This window comes from Hyla sarda, chromosome 9, assembly GCF_029499605.1.
Source record: "Hyla sarda isolate aHylSar1 chromosome 9, aHylSar1.hap1, whole genome shotgun sequence".
NCBI classification, from domain to species: domain Eukaryota; kingdom Metazoa; phylum Chordata; class Amphibia; order Anura; family Hylidae; genus Hyla; species Hyla sarda.
Genome location: NC_079197.1, coordinates 26,046,817 through 26,065,236, shown reverse-complemented (window position 1 = coordinate 26,065,236; position 18,420 = coordinate 26,046,817). Strand labels below are relative to the sequence as shown.

The 18,420-nt window shown below is 42.7% G+C and overlaps 1 protein-coding gene across 1 annotated transcript in view; it reads left to right on the top strand.

The window, feature by feature from the left end:
• BGN (biglycan) overlaps positions 1-18,420 on the top strand; it is a 70,066-nt gene that overhangs the window by 18,635 nt on the left and 33,011 nt on the right. The window contains exon 2 of the mRNA XM_056538066.1: positions 5,417-5,687. Within this exon, the coding sequence (XP_056394041.1) occupies positions 5,432-5,687 (256 nt within the window). The 5' untranslated portion in view covers positions 5,417-5,431. The remainder of the gene's footprint in view (positions 1-5,416; positions 5,688-18,420) is intronic.

Sequence of the window (18,420 nt, the reverse complement as noted above, 5' to 3'; positions counted from 1 at the left end):
AAACCATATGTGCAGGGGTCTCGTGGAGAATTTCACCAAGTAGCCCAAAACTGAACCAGTCAACATGAAACGACTCTACAAACTATCCTTTTTAAAGGGGTACTCTGCCCCTAGACATCTTATCCCCTATCCAAAGGATAGGGGATAAGATATCAGATCGCCAGGGTCCCGCTGCTGGGGACCCCGGGGATCGCTGCTGCAGCACCCCGCTATCATTACTGCGCAGAGCGAGATCGCTCTGCACGTAATGACGGGCAATACAGGGGCCGGAGCATCGTTACATCACGGCTTCGCCCCTCGTGACATCACAGCCCGCCCCCGTCAATGCAAGTCTATGGGAGGGGGCGTGGCAGTCATCACGCCCCCTGCCATAGACTTGCATTAAGGGGACAAGCCGTGATGTCATGAGGGGCGGAGCCGTGACGTAACGATGCTCCAGCCCCTGTATTGCCCGTCATTACGTGCAGGGCGATCTCGCTTTGTAATGATAGCGGGGTGCTGCAGCAGTGATCCCCGGGGTCCCCAGCAAAATCGGTAGTACAAGTCAACAGTCAAGTCAACAGTAGGGAACAAGTCTGATATACTTCAAGACTATGGACCAGCGATGATAATAATTATCTATTCCAGGTAATAAACAAGTAAATGTGAAAAATTCTTAGACTAAAACTGGGGAAAAAAAAAAAACTAAAAAAAAGACTGTCAACCTTTCTTTTGTGCCCTGTGTAGATAGCAGGACGTATTTTATTTTTATTTTTATTTTTTATAAAATCCTGGCTCAAGAATTAGTGGTGTATATGGACCAAGTGCAGGACATTGCCCTCAGAATCTGTAATGAAGTGATAGTCAGCTTTTTGTAAAGTGAATTTGTACCATCTTTTGACCATTTTACTTCTCTAGAGTAACATAGTTGGCCCAAATTTAGAACTTGGCCATGCGATGACTGTTGTGTTTACCTGTGTGTCTTTGGTCACTTATGACTAATTATTTTGAAACAACACAAATGTTCTGAAATTACAGCTTATAACATAGGAGACGTGAAGGACACGCTCAATGTGGTACCAGTCTCTGGATATTTTGTGCCTGTAATTCCAAGTTCAGCTGCTGGTGACAGGCTATAATTTTGTAGCTATTTTTGATGGACATTTCATTACAGAATGGTCATTTAAGGCAAAGGTCACACCACAGACTTGCTATTCTCTTACTTACATAGAAAAAAATATATATGTGGTCATTCTTTAGGTCAAGTTACTACAAGCACACGTGTACCATTGGGCATATGCCCTTGGATAGAGGGGACCCAGGCCTGGTTGATCCCATCCTCTTGTTTATTGGGTGGCAAAAACTAGAGTTCCAATATCATTTCATTGTGTCTCGCACCCAATCACTATTACTGATATCCAGGACACAAGCCTAGGATATTTGGCCAAGTTCCCATATGTTCAGGTGAATGCCACTTTTAACTGCATCTGCGTTGTTTCGACACAGATACATTCAAGTCCATGGCAGAGCAGACAACATTGCAAGCCTAAAGTAACAAGACTGCTGTGTTCCTTGTGTGAAGGGGATCAGATAAGTATTAGTTGGGCCACTCTTCCTGAGTGGGGCAATATAAGGGATACTTAGTGAGGTCACTAAGGGGCCACCAGTACTTGGTGGGCGCACCAAGGTCTATTAATACAGAGTGAGAGCACTAAGGGAGTACAACTACTGTATTGGGGCACCTGTATTTCTTAAGGGTTGCCCATAAGTGAGGGGAAGGGGGGGTTCCTACAACTATGAGCTACAATTTTTGTGTGGGAAACTAAGGATGGTAAAATGGTGTGCACTAAGTCGGGAACTAAACTATGCGGTGACAAGTATTGGCCAGAAGTCTTCACAGTGTGATTATTCCTTGCAAGGCATCACAGTAGAACTGGTTTGTGATCACTATATGGGCACTGTATGGTTATTTTATTGGTTATATTGGTATTTATGGTGGTCATATGTGGTCATGATATGGAGGGACTATTTGGTCCTTGCATATTACTATTATTTGGTAAATGCATGACTACATGTATACATGTAGATACTATAATATATACATTTGTTTCTATGAAGGGGTGAACAATTTAGGGACAGAGATTATATATGGTTAAAGAGTACTTTTAATCAAACCATATTTTCTCAACTAACTCAGATTATATTCCCCAACTACTCCTAACACCCCTCCTGCCCTTAAAATTTTGTCTGAGCTTTAAAAAGCTGTGTATCATACCTTTCACCTTACTCACATTGTGTGAGCTCTCGGTAGGAGAAAGTGGGCGTTCCCCAGCAGGCACAACATCACTGAAGCCTGCGAGAGCTGTGCCCACCATGCCCTGCACGCACTTCCTGAGTTTGGTCTCCTGCCAGGCTGGGAGGAGACCAAACTAACTGTTTGACTTGCGCAAGGAACAGAACAGAGCCACCTACTAGCCGTTTTTACAATCACATTAAAAACATATAGGGGGAAATTTATCAAAACCTGTCCAGAGGAAAAGTTGTCCAGTTGCCCATAGCAACCAATCAGATCACTTCTTTCATTTTTAACAAGGCCTCTGCTAAATGAAAGAAGCAATCTGATAAAGAAGTCACTTTATGTTCAGCTTATCTAATGCAGACAGCCCCTTTAATTCCACTTTGGCCATCAATAGTACCTACTGTTTGCCAAATGTTACAATATTGTTTGCTGGAGGGCAACTTAAAGTGATCATGTCAGCTGTTTTTTGGGGTAGAAAGTAATGCCCTGTATGTACAGGGCATTTCTCCATTAAACTTTACAGTGGGGATCAAAAGTTTGGGCACCCCAGGTAAAAATTTGTATTAATGTGTATAAAGAAGCCAAGGAAAGATGGAAAAATCTCCAAAAGGCATCAAATTACAGATTAGACATTCTTATAATATGTCAACAAAAGTTAGATTTTATTTCCATCATTTACACTTTCAAAATAACAGAAAAAAAACTGCGTCTGCAAAAATGTGGGCACCCTGCAGAGTTAATATCTTGTATTGGCCCCTTTGGCAAGTAGCACTGCTTGTAAACGCTTTTTGTAGCCAGCCAAGAGTCTTTCAATTCTTGTTTGAGGTATCTTGGCCCATTCTTCCTTACAAAAGTCTTCCAGTTCTGGGCTGTCTGTCAAGTACTGCTCTTTTAAGGTCTATCCATAGATTTTTAATTATGTTGAGGTCAGGAGATTGTGAAGGCCATGGCAAAACCTTCAGTTTATGCCTCTTGATGTAATCCCCCGTGGATTTCGAGGTGTGTTTAGGATCATTATCCATTTGTAGAAGCCATCCTCTCTTTAACTTCAGCTTTTTCCCAGATGGCATCAAGTTAGCATCCATAATTTCCTTAAATTTTATTTAATCCATTTTCCTTCTACTCGTGAGATGTTCCCTGTGCCACTGGCTGCAATACAACCCCAAAGCATGATTGATCCACCCCCATGCTTAACAGTTGGACAGAGGTTCTTTTCATTAAATTCTGTTCCCCTTCTTCTCCAAACGTACCTTTGCTCATTCCGGCCAAAAAAGTTCAATTTTAACCTCATCGGTCCACAGAACTTGTTTCCAAAATGCATCAGGCTTGTCTATATGTTCATTTGCAAAGTTCAAGGACGAGGACGTAGAAGAGGTTTTCTTCTGATGACTCTTCCTTGAAGACCATATTTGTACAAGTATATCTTTATAGTGGAATAGTGTACCACAACTGCAGTGTCTGCCAGATCTTTCTGGAGGGATTGTTCAGTCAAACGTGGGTTTTGAATTGTTTTTCTCACAATCCTATGAGCTGTTCTGTGATATTTTTCTTGATCTTCCAGATCTTGCTTTAACTACCACTGTTCCTGATGACTGCCATTTCTTTATTACATTCCGAACAGAGGGTATTGACATTTGAAAACATTTTGCATCTTCTTATAGCCTTCTCCAGCTTTGTGAGCGTCGACTATTTTCAGTTTCAGATTTCTAGACAACTGCTTAGAAGAACCCATGGTGCTGATTGTTGGGACAAGGTCAGATGAGTCTGGGCATTTAAAACCTTTGAGATTGACATCACCTGGTCTTCCCAGATGATGATTAAGAACAATCCATGACAATGGCAGGTCTCAGCTTTGCAAAGGGGGCAGTGCATGCTATAAATTCTGCAGGGTGCCCAAACTTTTGCAGACGCCATTTTTTTGTTTTCTGTTATTCTGAAAGTGTAAATGATAGAAATAAAATCTAACTTTTGTTGACATATTATAAAAATGCCTAAGCTGTCATTTGATGCTTTTTGGAGATTTTTCCATCCTTCCTTGGCTTCTTTATGCACATTAATACAAATTTTTACCTGGGGTGCCCAAACTTTTGATCCCCACTGTACATATCACTTGTGTGTAAATTGGTCCCTACAGCACTGAGAAATCACTATTTTAATGAATATGCAAATAAGACATTGGAGCCAACTGGGAATCCATAATGACAGCTAGAGCCCAACATAATTTGGCCCCTTCACGTTTATAACTCCCTCTATTCTGTCATAGAGGGGCATGACAAACATGTAAAGGGGCCAAACTCTGCTGGGCTCTAGTTGGCATTGGGAACACCCAGTGGGCTTCAGTGCCTCATTTGAATATTCACGAAAACAATGATTTCTCAGTGACAGAGAGGTCAATGTACACATGAGTGATATGCAAAGATTCAGCATGAACTGTCCTATACAGACATGACCTCACTTTCTACTCCTAAAACCCTACTGACAGAACCATTTTAATTGTCTCATAGAATTGTTCCTTCCACCGAGTACCAATAAATGGATACATGGAAAATACTGTAATTTTTATACTTTTAAACATTTTTGATGGTCTCAGTGGAATTTGATATGGTCAAGGACCCTTACCCTATATCTTTGAGGTGTGACATAGACGTATACAGAGGTAAAGCAAATTATTTGGACATCTAGGGTACTTCTTGTTTTCTTAGTTTTTGTACGGTTTCAACCATTCTAAATACTATAAAACATCTTGAAAGAATTAATGTTGACTGGAAGTTATATAATTATGTCGAAAAAAAACTCTCTTTCAGAATCATGGAATGAACTGCAAATGGTTTTGAAACAAAAAATATATATACTATGCTTGAAAAGAGGGATACTTGTAAGGTAAAGGACATCTTCTTCCAGAAGATGTTTTCATACAGTGGTGTATAGAGGGGGCTGCAATATGTAGGCTTCAACAATTATCAAAATGAACCCCTAAATTTGATGTTGGTTAAATACCTTTTCCATGACCCTTTGGGCAATTTCCCATAGAGTATCTCTGGAGAAGGGGGTCCTGCACCTCTAAAATAAAGGGTATTTGTAGTGAAATCCTTGTTGGGCCCTCAGATTGTGACCACAGATTGTCTTCTGTCTTTGAAGGTTATCACTGGAATCATGAAGACCTTACTTCTCCTGTGCTCCTGGGCGATACTTTGCAATGCACTGCCATTTGAGCAAAGAGGATTCTGGGATTTTTCAATGGATGATGGACTTACGATGATGAAAGACGAGGCCAATGAAGATGGGTCAGGTTTTACTATAGCTCCTCCAGTTGATGGTCCTAGCCCTTTTCCCCCTGGAATGCCTCCTATTGACTTATGCCCATTTGGATGCCAGTGCCACCTACGTGTAGTACAGTGCTCCGACCTTGGTAAGTTTAAATTTATAATCCTCAAAATGTACATACGGGCCCAAATTTACTAAACAGTGAGCTGGCAATGTTTTTTTGTAGAAGTTGCCTGAAAGATTTATTACGTGTTTATGTTGGGTTTTTCTTGATTTGGCGCTTAGACCGGCAAAGCATCTGCAAACAATCTCACACAAAATAAAAAGTCCGGACTAATTCATGATGTCATATGGGCAATTTGTGGTGCAAATTGTCCCATAATGTTGCATAATGGCGCAATTGAATGCAAAAGATGCACATCTAAAACCAACGAAATACAGTAACCAACAAGTAAACCGTTAGTAAATCTGACAGAATGTTAAAAGCATCAACTGATGCCAGAAAATTGAACAGATTTGTAAATTACTTCTATTGAAAAATCTTAATCCTTCCAGTACTTATCAGCTTCTGTATGCTCCACAGGAAGTTATTTTCTTTTTGAATTTCCTTTCAGTCTGAGCACAGTGCTCTCTGCTGACACCTCTGTCCCATGTCAGGAACTTTCCAGAACAGGAGAGGTTTACTATGGGGATTTGCTCCTGCTCTGGACAGTTCCTCAGCAGAGAGCACTGTGGTCAGACAGAAAAGAAATTCAAAAAGAAAATAACTTCCTGTGGAGCATACAGCAGCTGATAAATACTGGAAGGACTACGATTTTTAAATAGAAGTAATTTACAAATCTTACACCAGTTGATTAAAAAAAAAAAAAATGTTTTCCAGTGGAGTACCCCTTTAAAGCAAAACCCTAGTACAAAAGGATTTTGTGAAAACCCCAGAGTCTAAGTAAGTCTAAGTAACTATGTCAATACTGTGTTGTCTGGGGTGAAGTTATACTGTTGTCTGTCAGTATTTTAAATGGGCATCCCCATCTCAAGATGTTATTCCCTATCCACAGCAAAGCATGTAACAAGCTGATTTGTGGGGGGTCTGAATACTAGGACCTCCATTAATCAGAACAACGGAGGTGAAATGTTCCCTAGCATGAACAAAACTTACCGTGCATGCATTGCCATAGAACACTGCCAAGTGGCCACTGGCGATAGGGGATAACTTCTTGAGATGGGGAAACCACTGTAAACCATTAAGGACACACGCCTGCGAGTTACTGCGAGATATGAATGGAGGGGGCATGATGTCACCTCTCCAGCCGCCCAAACCTAATGTTCTAAGCATACTGTATAGAATGCATATAGGTGTGGCATGGGTGGTGCACGGACCCCCGCAATCAGACATCTTATCCCCTATCCTTTGGTGGTGGCCCAGTACAGGAGTTGAACCCCTGTACCCTTGCTGCCCTGTCAGGTAGCCTCCCTACAGTGTCCGCTGGGCCCCCCTGCATCTGTTCCCCTTGTATATTCATTTGTATGTGTGTTATCTCCTGTAATACTGTATACCTGTAATGTGTTATAGATTTAAGAATAGTTGTCATGTGATTAACCTGATGTCATGTGATTGTAACCCAGTGAGGTGTCAGTGACCATGTGACCTATGGGACCTCTCCTAGTCTCTCCCATATAAGCCCTGGGTGGAGCTAGCTCTCTCTCTTAGCTCTAATGCTCTTGGAGTCTTTGCTGAACTGCAGTGAGGTTAAGTCCTAGGTGTCTGGAGTCCAGAGGAGGCCTAAAGTCAGTCAAGCAGCCACCGATTCTCAAGTACATTGCTCCACAGGTCAAGTCAAAGCCTGGTAAACTACAGAAGGGTGAAGTCAGTCATAGTCAGTCATAGTCAAGTCAGTCCAAGTCTATCTGTCTCAAGTCAGTGTGGCCTGCATCCAAATTGTCCAAGTCCACTATAAGTCCCAGCAAGCCCTAAGGTCTCTGAAGTCACTGGTCACCTCCGTGGACCTAGCCAAGCTGTATAGACTGTTACATCTGTCTGACTGACTCCGTAAAGCTGCTGTTGTTCCGTAACTTGGCATCGTGGGCCATTATTTGCCCCCGTGCCTAGCCCAGGATCCAGCGGTATTCCTTTGGGTGGTGTAGAGGATAAACCACGCCCTGGTGTCACGAACACATGTGGTTAATGCCATCTGCTCCTAGGGTAATTCTATCTGCCCTCATCACACCCTCACCACACTTTGGATAGCGGGTAAGATGTCTGTGGGCAGAGTACCCCTTTAAGCTGCATATATTTTATATTTTGTCTGTAAACTACAGGTTTATGTTGGAATATCTTTAAAAAAAAGTGTCCTGACATAAACCGCTGTGTGCCTGTGGCATTGCCATAGGTTTTAATAGACCAAATATTTTCAACCTATGGCTACGTTTGGTCTTTTTTAAACCAGTATATCTTTTAATTTTGAGAAACAAAGGCATGGTAGACAAGTTTGGAATACTTTTTATATTATATTAAGATTATATGAATGCCCCCTTGTTGCAGAGAAGTATAGAAGTTAAGTGCACAGAAAACATGGCTGTGTTGACTATAGCAATCCAGATTTGATGCAGTGATCATGGGCATCATTTCATTTTCTTTTTCAAGAAGTGTGAGTTTACAGTGTGTGTATATATATATACACTGTACGTAATCAATGCTACCTTGTGTCATGATCTAAATCTAAAATGATTACATAGAGACAAATGCAAAATAAGCTATAAAGAGAAAACATTGTTTATTGTGGAGTTACCCTTTAAAGGGGTAGTTCAGGGAACTAAACTTTTTAGACACTTACATATTTCTTAATAAGTGTCTAATTATAATGATCTGACCACTAGGACCCCTCAAGTTGTCCTTTATGGACCCCCAGCTTCTTACCTGTCCTGGGCGCACTTTGGCCCCCACCTTCCTGGACAAGTCCTTGCGCGCTCAGCCAATCACCGGCCGCAGCTATGTCCCACCCTCGGCTGGTGATTGGCCGAGCAGGCCATCACTTGCGATCGTCCAGGAAGGTGGGGGCCGGAGTGCACCAGGAACTAAGTATCTGGGATCCCGTTTTGGAGATCGCGGGGCTTCCAGCAGTCAGACCCCAGTGATCAGACACTTATCCCCTGTCTGTGGATAGGGGATAAGTGTCTAAAAAGTTCAGTTTCCTGGACTACCCCTTTAAATTGACTATGTCCACCATTATCTGCTCCTTTGCACTTGAATTCTAAGTCCCCAGAATTTTGCTTTTCTGAACTACTTCCTACCAGGCCATAAGGGACTGCTAATATTTTTTTCCATGGATTCCTTAGATCACTTTAGAGCTTTTAGTTAGCGCTGGGGGTCTGAAGGAAACAGTCAGTGATTTATAGGACCAGAATGTTTTTGCCATAGTAATAAATGGCCACAGAGATACTGGGATTATAAAATGCTCCAAATGAAAAAGAAATTGCCTTTACTGTTGTTATAGCCCCTTTGGCAAGAGCAGACAGAAGGGTATGGCTAGAATTAAGCTGCGGTTAGTAAATTATATGATAGGGTATTACCTAATAATACAGTAAGGAGTGTAGCTATAAAAGGTGCATGAGTAGTAGTTACATCTGGGCCCAAAGGTTTCGGGCCACATTAGAAGGCACCAGTTTTATAAATGACTATTAGTAGGTGGGGGAGCATATTACAGAGGGGCAATGGGGTCTGTCAGCTACTTCCGAGAGCTTCAGGTTATGACTAGGTCTTTAATAGAGAGGAGGTGCAGTAAAGCGACGGAAACTGGAAGCATAAGCTATGGTTTTAGAGCCGCACCTGTTTAGAAAATGGGCCTTGTGGGGCACCACAACCTTGCCACAGTATTGGAGATTTAACAGGACAAGTCTCGTGCTCCTGTGAGCCGGCGCAGTTGTGAGGGGGCTGCCAAGATAGTGGCCATGAGGTTCCCCCCACAGCACACCCTGAAACAGTACCTGGATGATGGCACATGGGGTACCCTTGATGTTGTATGTACAGTAAAGCCAAGACTCCGGGTGACAAGGAGTTGAATCCAACAAGTCTTTTACCGATCAAACTTCATCCATAGTTTGCCAAGGGCAACTTCACCGCTCTTCCTCTACGCAGGTTTCAATAAATCTTCCTCACAGCCTCTTGTTACAACTTATAAAGTACTGGCAGTGGAAAGTAGTCAGCGGTAGTGGAAGTCATTGGTGGTGATGGCATTAATCTGGTACTAATCCCTGTGATCTCTCTATCCCTGAGAGACAGTGTATTTAAAACAAACCAGAGTACTTCCTTTTGCGTGTGTATGAGGTTAAAAATGTCACATGTCAGCCACCATGCTCATGCTCTGGCCTGAATCCCTTACAGATACCAGAAGAGCTATTACAGTAAAATCTCCCTTAGCGGACACCTCCCAATAGGGGACAGTTTTTAATTCCCCGGCAGAGTCTCATAAGACGTAATGTATTTGCACCCTCCGAATAGGGAACACTTCCAGAAGCGGAAGCAGACACACCCAATAGGGGACAAAAACACTCCCAATTGGGGACAACCAGACTTATGTGCCGGCCCCACCTTGTACACAGGGCCGCCGTCAGGGGGTACAGCCGATACCCCAGTAAGGGGCCCGGGCCCCACTGCAGCCCCCCGCCGCAGCAGCCTCAGCACAGAAGCAGAACACCGCTGTTTAAACAGTGGTCTCCAGCTTCTGTACGTCCGCCAGCCACATCATTCACCCCCTCCTTCCCCGATCCCCCCGTGCCACTTTATTCCCCTATGCCAAATCCGCCCGCCCGCCCCCTCTATTTATTATCCCCTTTGCCACATAATTTCTCTTGATTCCCCCCTTTGCTATTTTATTCCTTCGGCTGCTGCCTCCTTCCATACTGCCGGTGGTGAGCCATTTTTAATGAACCCAATAAAGTCATAGTTTTTAAATAGGTGAGTGCCACTGAGTATTTTTTCTACTTCTTTTTAATATTTTTGGGGGAACTATTTTTTATCATTGTGCCCCACCCTATGCTCTTCCGCAGTTTTGTGCTCTCCATCACCCTAGGTGTAAGAGAGGTTTTGTGGTGTAACTAGTAGCGGTAGTGCCGCCCCGACTTTCCTATCATGTGTTCTCAATAAATAGAACATATTACACATTTATAACAGTGCAAAAGAAAAATCCCTTTTACGTCATAAAAACATGGCATTAAACAGTCTGTGCTACACCCAACCAAGTATAACAACTCTTGCAGTGGGACACTGCAGGAGGCAGTAGCGCGTAGTCAGTCTTTTTCTAAAGCACATCTCAAGTTATAAAATCTCTATAGTATTTCATTTGTTAGGTGTGCAAAACATGAGCACAAATATTTTTGAATTAAAGGGGTATTACAGGATTTTTTTTTTTATTTGACTATGCTACAGGGGCTGTAAAGTTAGTGTAGTCCATAATATAGTGTCTGTACCTGTGTGTGACGGTTTTCTTACAATTCTTCTGTGATTTTCACCCCAATATTTATTTTAACAGCATATATTTTCCCAGGTTGCAATGGATGCAGCTCATTTATGTTTCAATAGGTGGGGTGGCTGATGTGTGGGAGGGAGGAAAATGGAATTGTGGGATTTGTAGTAAAAAAAAAGAAAAGTCAAACAGGAAATACCAGTTCACAAAAAGCTAGCCACAGTATTATGGTAATCTCACAACATAGCCGTTTCACCCTAAAACAAGTGCAAATCCTTCCTAAGCATGTCCATTACTGTCTGCCAGGTACCTACTAAAATCACCTTATGTGGATAAACCCTTTAAAGGGGTACTCCGCCCCTAGACATCTTATCCCCTATCCAAAGGATAGGGGATAAGATGTCAGATCACCGCGGTCCCGCTGCTGGGGAGCCCTGGGATCCCCGCTGCGACACCCAGCTATCATTACAGCACAGAGCGAGTTCGCTCTGTGCGTAATGACGGGCGATACGGGGGACGGAGCAGCGTGACATCATGGCTCCGCCCCTCATGAGATCACGGCCCGTCCCCTTAATGCAAGTCTATGGGAGGGGGCGTGACGACCGCCACGCCCCCTCCCATAGACTTGTATTGAAAGGGGCGGGCCGTGATGTCACGAGGGGCGGAGCCATGACGTAACGATGCTCCGGCCCCCGTATTGCCCGTCATTACGTGCAGAGCGATCTCACTCTGCGCAGTAATGATAGCGGGGTGCTGCAGCAGCGATCCAAGGGGTCCCCAGCAGCGGGACCCCGGCGATCTGACATCTTATCCCCCATCCTTTGGATAGGGGATAAGATGTCTAGGGGCGGAGTACCCCTTTAAGACTTTTTGCAAAACAGCTTTCGATGCATCTGTGGACATCGCCTTTACTGAAATGCTGGAAAATTCTCTTTCAGATGGACAAGTTGGCTTTTAGAAGCTATGATGTAAATGAGACCAATTTTTGCTTATCTCATTTCATTGACAAAAGGAAGTCTGTGGAGGGTTCCCCTAGGGAATGCCATGCTGGCACTGACTGTCAAAATTCTGTCTCCTCCTCGGGTTGTTTGTAAAATACTTCTGAGATCAGAGGGCTTCCTCGTGACATGATGTATCACAGGGGATTTGCCAATAGACAAATCATCAAACATGTGCAGAGTTTTCCATGAATTTTTCAGCTGCCAAGATACATACAAGTTGTGAATTTTCTTTTCTAACTTGGCTGATTTTTGTTGTTTTTTTTTTTTGCTGAGAAAATGTCTTAGTACTTTTCATCTTCATACCTTCAACAACGCAACATACGGAGGGGGGTAAGGTGGTGGGGCCTAAAAGAGGCCTAAAAGAAAACAGTATTTCCATAGCCAGCAGGGGCATTGGACCTGGTGCCTATGGGGGCCCCAAAGCACATCTCCACTATAAGAAACCAGTATTATAATTGGCACATGGGGCTCGGGTTGCCACCTTTCTTGCAAAAAAAATACCGGCCACGGTATTTGCATAATTAATTATACAGTGGTCCCTCAACAGATGATGGTAATCCGTTCCACATGAACCATCGTTTGTGGAAACCATCATATGTTGAGGGATCCGTGCAATGTAAAGTATAGGACAGTGGTCTACAACCTGCGGACCTCCAGATGTTGCAAAACTACAACACCCAGCATGCCCGGACAGCCGTTGGCTGTCCGGGCATGCTGGGAGTTGTAGTTTTGCAACATCTGGAGGTTTGCAGGTTGAAGACCACTGGTATTGGAGGTTGTACTGACGTGTCCCCGCAGCTCCAGACCATCACCGCTCGTCACCGCTGCCCTGGATGTCGCCGTCCATCGCTGTCGCCGTGTCCCCGGGGTGTCCCCGACACTCCGGCAAGGCCTCTGCTTCCCTGGCATCCGCGCTCTCCGTCGCCACCATCACGTCGCTACCGTGATGACGTCGATGGAGAGCGCCGACGATGCAGGGGAACCTGAAGAGGACGCCCCGGAGCCCCGAGTACAGGTAAGTGATCGTCAGCGGACCACACGGGGCACCGTAAACGGCTATCCGGTGGCAGCTGAAGCAGTCTGCGCTGCCCGATAGCCGTTTATGCGACATACAAAAGCATCGTATTCAACATGCGATGGCCTCTGAGAGTGATCGTATGTTGAAATGATCGCATGTTGGGGCCATCATAGGTCGGGGGGGGGGGGGGGGTTACTGTATATGTGTAATGTGGTATGGGGTGTGATACAGGGCAGATGGAATTACCCTAGGGGCAGATGGCATTAACCTCTTGTATTCGTGACGCCAGGGCTTGGTTTATCCTCAATACCACCTGAAGGTATACCGCTGGATCCTGGGCTAGGCACGGGGGCAATAATGATTTCGACGCCAAGTTACGGACAACGGTAGCTTTACTGAGTGACAGATGGTGCAGTCTATACAGTGTAGCCGGGGCCCACAGAGGTGACCAGTGACTTCAAAGACCTTAAGGGCTTGCTGGGACTTGCAGTAGCTATGGACAATTTACTGCAGGCCACGCTAACTTAACAGATGACAGGGACTGACTTGACTTGAGGTAGACTAAGCTGTGACTTTATCTTACTTGTAGACTTGTGGCTGTAGACTTGACTTGAGGCTCCTATGACTCCAGACTCTTAGGCTCGACTGCACCTCAGCAACAAGAGAGAGAAGAGACTCCTCCCAGGGCTTTTATGATGGAGACTCTGGGGGATCCCATTGGTCCCCCTTAAGTCACCTGGTCACTGATACCTCCTGGGTAACAATCACATGACAACTGATGATCACATGGGAACATTTCTTAAAGTCATAACACTTCTTTACACACTTAAAGGGGTATTCCAGGAAAAAAAAAATGTTTTATATATCAACTGGCTCCAGAAAGTTAAACAGATTGGTAAATTACTTCTATTAAAAAATCTTAATCCTTCTAATAATTATCAGCTGATGAAGTTGAGTTGTTCTTTTCTGTCTGGCAACAGTGCTCTCTGCTGACATCTCTGCTTGTCTCTGATACTGCACAGAACAGAATAGGTTTGCTATGGGGATTTTCTTCTACTCTGGACAGTTTCCGATACAGGTGTCATAAGAGAGCACTTAGACAGAAAAGAAAAACTCAACTTCAGCAGCTCATAAGTACTGAAAGGATTAAGATTTTTTAATAGAAGTAATTTACAAATTTGTTTAACTTTCTTGAGCCAGTTGATATATGAAAAAAAGTTTTTTCCTGGATAACCCCTTTTACACTTCTTTACCACCACAGTCACATCACAGGATACACATATACAGGGGAAATTTTGTTCTATTCTGGCCCCTATAACATTTTTATTTTTTCTTATACGGGCCTGTATCTGTAGTTTTTAACACTACCATTTTTGTTTTGATGTGACTTTTTGATCTCTCTTTTTTTTCTTTGAGCAAATTCGGGAGTTGCAGTTAGTTACTAACTACAACTCCCAGCATGCTCTGATACAGCCTGTGGCTCAGCAGCTGCCCCAAATAAAAATAAAAACTCCCAGCATGTTGGACTATATAGTAGTATATAGTATAGGTCAGTGTTTTTCAACCAGGGGTGTCTCCAGCTGTTGCAAAACTACAACTCCCAGCATGTTGGACTGTACAGTAGTAGATAGTATAGGTCAGTGTTTCCCAACCAGGGGTGCCTTCAGCTGTTGCAAAACTACAACTCCCAGCATGTTGGACTATATAGTAGTATATAGTATAGGTCAGTGTTTCCCAACCAGGGGTGCCTCCAGCTGTTGCAAAACTACAACTCCCAGCATGTTGGACTGTATAGTAGTAGATAGTATAGGTCAGTGTTTTTCAACCAGGGGTGTCTTCAGCTGTTGCAAAACTACAACTCCCAGCATGTTGGACTGTACAGTAGTAGATCGTATAGGTCAGTGTTTCCCAACCAGGGGTGCCTCCAGCTGTTGCAAAACTACAACTCCCAGCATGTTGGACTGTATAGTAGTAGATAGCATAGGTCAGTGTTTCCCAACTAGGGTGCCTCCAGCGGTTGCAAAACTACAACTCCGAGGATGCCCGGATAGCCGCTGGCTGTCCGGGCATGCTGGGAGTTGTAGTTTTGCAACCGCTGGAGGAGCTCTGGTTGGGAAACACTGGAATAGGTTATGGTGCAACATTTCGGGAATTGGAGGATTGGTTGGAAAAAAAAAACGGCCATTGCATTGCCGGTATTTTTAATATAAAAATACCGTCAGGGTGATCAAAATACCAGCTGTGCCAGTAAAATACCAGCCCAGAAGCTACCTACACGTTACACCGTTACGCCATTTGTACCAAACTACAGTGAGTGCAGGGGTAAAAGTCCCACCCAGGCCCTGTCTGGTGTCTGAAGGTCCTATAGAACCCTCTAAGACATAGGAAGACACTAGTGTTGTAAATTGGCCATAGTACGTGAAGTACTCTGTTATACACTGTACAATGGGGCCCGGGAGCCTAAAGTTATGTCCCTGCCCGCTACCCTTGAAGAACCAATGTTCTAGAGTGTTGAGGCCCTTCATTGCCTCATTGATTGTAGGGTATCATGTTGATATAAAGCTCAGGTAGGTCCATTAGAACCTCTAATGTTTGCCAGCAGTGTTCTTCACAGCACCCACTGCAAAGGGAATGGGTCAACTGGGCTGAAACCCCTTCTATATAAGGGTTACAAGGACCCCCAGGAGATACCTGTGCCAGACCATTTGTTTTAAAGGGGTACTCCATTGGAAAACCTTTTTATAATTTTTTTTTTTAAACTGGTGCTAGAAAGTTAAACATATTTGTAAATTACTTCTATTAAAAAATCTTAATCCTTCCAGTACTTATTAGCTGCTGAATACTACAGAGGAAATTATTTTCTTTTTGTAACACAGAGCTCTCTGCTGAATCAAGAGCACAGTGCTCGCTGCTGACATCTCTGTCCATTTAAGCGCTGCGGAATCTGTAGGCACTATATAAATAAATAAAATAAAATAAATACATTTTAAGAACTGTCCAGAGTAAGAGAAAATCCCCATAGCAAACATATGCTGCTCTGGACAGTTCCTAAGATGGACAGAGATGTCAGCAGAGAGCACTGTGCTCGTGATGTCAGCAGAGAGCTCTGTGTTCTAAAAAGAAAATAATTTCCTCTGTAGTATTCAGCAGCTAATAAGTACTGGAAGGATTAATATTTTTTTTAATAGAAGTAATTTAAAAATCTGTTTAACTTTCGGCACCAGTTGATTTAAAAAAAAAAAAAAAAAAAAAAAAGTTTTCCGCCGGAGTACCCCTTTAACCTATACTGGCTCCTGTAAGGGATGGAAAGGATTAGAGTCATTGAAAAATAACCTTTAGCAATAAAAGCAACAGATCTGATTTGCAAGCCTTTTCTCCCACACGGAAATAAGCAAAAAGCGTAGAATGGAAATAATGTGTTTTAGATAAAACAAGAATGTGTTGGTCATGGAATGTTCATCCTGTCCGAAAAAGGAGATAAGTGGAGGGTAGATAGAATTTATGGTCTATTACAAAACAGACTAAGAGAAGAGGGACAATGCTTCCTCACTAAAAGTATGTGGTAATCTTACCAAAATCCCTGCCATCACACCATTTTTCAAATCAACTGGTGCCAGAAAGTTAAACAAATTTGTAAATCACATCTATTTAAAAATCTTAATCCTTCCAGTACTTATCAGTTGCTGTATGCTCCACAGGAAGTTTAGTAGTTCTTTTCAGTTTGACCACAGTGCTCTCTGCTGACATCTCTGTCTGTCTCAGAAACTGTCCGGAGTAGGAGCAAATCCCCATAGTAAACCTCTCCTGCTCTAGACAGTTCCTGACATGGACAAAGACTGAAAAGAACTACTTCCTGTGAAGCATACAGCAGCTTCTAAGTACTGGAAGGAATAAGACTTTTTAACAGAAGTTACAAATTTGTTTAACTTTCTGACACCAGTTGATTTGAAAAAAATAAAAAATAAAAATAGTTTTTTCCGGAGTACCCCTTTAAAGGGGTACTCCGGTGAAAACCTTTTTTCTTTTAAATCAACTGGTGGCAGAAAGTTAAACATATCTGTAAATTACTTCTATTAAAAAATCTTAATCCTTCCAGTACTTATTAGCTGCTGAATGATACAGAGTAAATTCCTTTCTTTTTGTAACACTGATGACATCACGACCACAGTGCTCTCTGCTGACATCTCTGTTCATTTTAGCAACCGTGCATAGCAGATGTACACTAAGGCAGCATGGTGGCTCAGTGGTTAGTACTGCTGCCTTGCAGTGCTGGGGACTTGGGTTCAAATCCCACTAAGGACAACAATAAATAAAGTGTTATTATTATTATTATAACGTCAGCAGAGAGAACTGTGCTCGTGATGTCATCAGAGAGCATTCCAAAAAGAAAAGAATTTCCTCTGTAGTATTCAGCAGCTAATAAGTACAGGAAGGATTAAGATTTTTTAATAGAAGTAATTTACAAATATGTTTAACTTTTCTGCCACCAGTTGATTTAAAAGAAAAAAGGTTTTCACCGGAGTACCTCTTTAAAGTTAGGTCCCTTCTCTGTGTTTTCCCCGCACTGCAGGGATCAGTTGGACTGCCTAGTGTCCCACTTTAGAAGTCCCATAGGATTCCTGTAGGTAATTTGCACCTGAAGAAGAAAGGTTCCATTGCCAAGTTAAAATAAAAAAATTAACTAAAAAAAAACCCTCCTGTACTCACCATTAGTATTTAACTTTGTTGCCATCCGGAAGACACCCAGGCTGTAGAAAGGGACTTCAAAAGATAGTTAAAATCATAAAACCAGACCCTTGTTAAAACAGTCAAAACAGTAAATAAAGGCACTTTGGGGGGTCTTGTATGTGAAAGGGGTATTCCAGGAAAAAAAAAATGTTTTATCATCTGTAAATTACTTCTATTAAAAAATCTTAATCCTTCCAATAATTATCAGCTGCTGAAGTTGAGTTGTTCTTTTCTGTCTGAAAACAGTGCTCTCTGCTGACACCTCTGTCTGTCTGAGGAACTGCACAGAGTAGAAGAGGTTTGCTATGGGGATTTGCTTCTACTCTGGACAGTTCCCGAGACAGGTGTCATCAGAGAGCACTTAGACAGAAAAGAACAACTCAACTTCAGCAGCTCATAAGTACTGAAAGGATTAAGATTTTTTTTTAATAGAAGTCATTTACAAATCTGTTTAATTTTCTGGAGCCAGTTGATATATATATATATATATATATAAAAAAAAGTTTTTTTCCTGGATAACCCCTTTAAATGTGAATGGTACTTAAATACACAATACACCCAGGAGTGGTAGACCATCATTATAATCTTGTACAACTTTCTGGGAAAAAGGTAAGACCCCCAGCATTAGTCAGCCAGAGTATATAGAAAAAAGCAATACATTCTACTTGTATG